The sequence below is a fragment of the Acyrthosiphon pisum genome, unplaced genomic scaffold (assembly GCF_005508785.2).
Source record: "Acyrthosiphon pisum isolate AL4f unplaced genomic scaffold, pea_aphid_22Mar2018_4r6ur Scaffold_9504;HRSCAF=10103, whole genome shotgun sequence".
Classification (NCBI taxonomy): Eukaryota; Metazoa; Arthropoda; class Insecta; order Hemiptera; family Aphididae; genus Acyrthosiphon; species Acyrthosiphon pisum.
In genome coordinates, this window is record NW_021779591.1 from 1 (window position 1) to 1109 (window position 1109).

General features: G+C 47.9%; 1 protein-coding gene across 1 annotated transcript; it reads right to left on the reverse strand.

Moving 5' to 3' along the window:
- Positions 1-131: 131 nt before the first annotated feature.
- LOC103311612 lies at positions 132-944 on the reverse strand (the record flags this gene model as incomplete). The annotated part of the gene is made up of 1 exon (XM_008191283.1): positions 132-944. A coding segment is annotated over exon 1 (813 nt), but the record flags the coding sequence as incomplete, so codon positions are not given.
- Between the last annotated feature and the right edge of the window lie 165 nt (positions 945-1109).

Genomic DNA, 1109 nt, shown 5'->3' on the forward strand with positions numbered 1-1109 from the left:
TCGCAAAGCCGCTGTATCGTCTGAGCTAACAGCAAGGCACCGCATAGCTCCAGGCGTGGTATCGTCAGAGATCGATCGAGGCTCCCCAGTTTAAGTGGTGCTACCTTGGATTTTGATGTGATAAAATATACCTTTATGTCTCCATTGACATCAATCGTGCGAAGATACACCACTGCTGCGTATCCTCTCTCAGATGCATCACAGAACCCAAGTAACTGTGTCACAAGTCGAGTCGAAACCACTATGTGTCGAGGTAGCTTAATTTCACAAACAAGATGTAGCTCAGACGCGAATTTCCCCCAAGACGTCATCAACGACGGTGGTAGCGGATCGTCCCAATCCAAACCAGACTGCCAGATGGTTTGCATGAGTGACTTTGCCCAAAAAATGATTGGGGCTATCGCGCCCACCGGGTCGTACAATTTTGCTATTGTTGACAACACCACCCGCTTCGTCACGGTCAATGGTACTGGTGAAGTATGGTAGCTAAAAGTATCGGTTACGGGATCCCAATGAAGTCCCAATATTTTGACGGACATGTCGTCCTTGGGATCAAACGACGGTTGAACTGCGTGGTCGCCTTGTGGAATATGACGTAGGACCTCACGACTGTTTGACGACCATTTCTTCAACTCGAAACCCGCCTGCATCAGAAGCTGGACGAGGTCCGCTTGACGTTGCAGCAGCGCAGACACCGTATCATCACCGGACACAATGTCGTCAACATATGTTTGGGTGGACAATATCTTACGAGCTAATGGGAATTTGTGGCCGTCGTCGTGTTCCAATTGGTGGAGGACTCGAATAGCCTGGTATGGTGATGCGGATACTCCGTAAGTAACTGTTGTGAGTTCATAGTCTTGAAGCTCGTCTGAAGGGGAATTTCGCCATACAATATGCTGGTAAGTGCGATCATCAGAGTGTATTTGAATCTGACGGTACATTTTGCAGATGTCCGCTGTGAACATGTAACGTCTCAATCGACACCTGTGGAGTATTTGCGTGATATCACTTTGAAGTTTAGGACCAGTGTATAACAGGTCGTTGAGTGAACATTTTGACGTGGATGCTGCAGATGCGTCGAACACCACGCGAAGTTTAATGTTTGT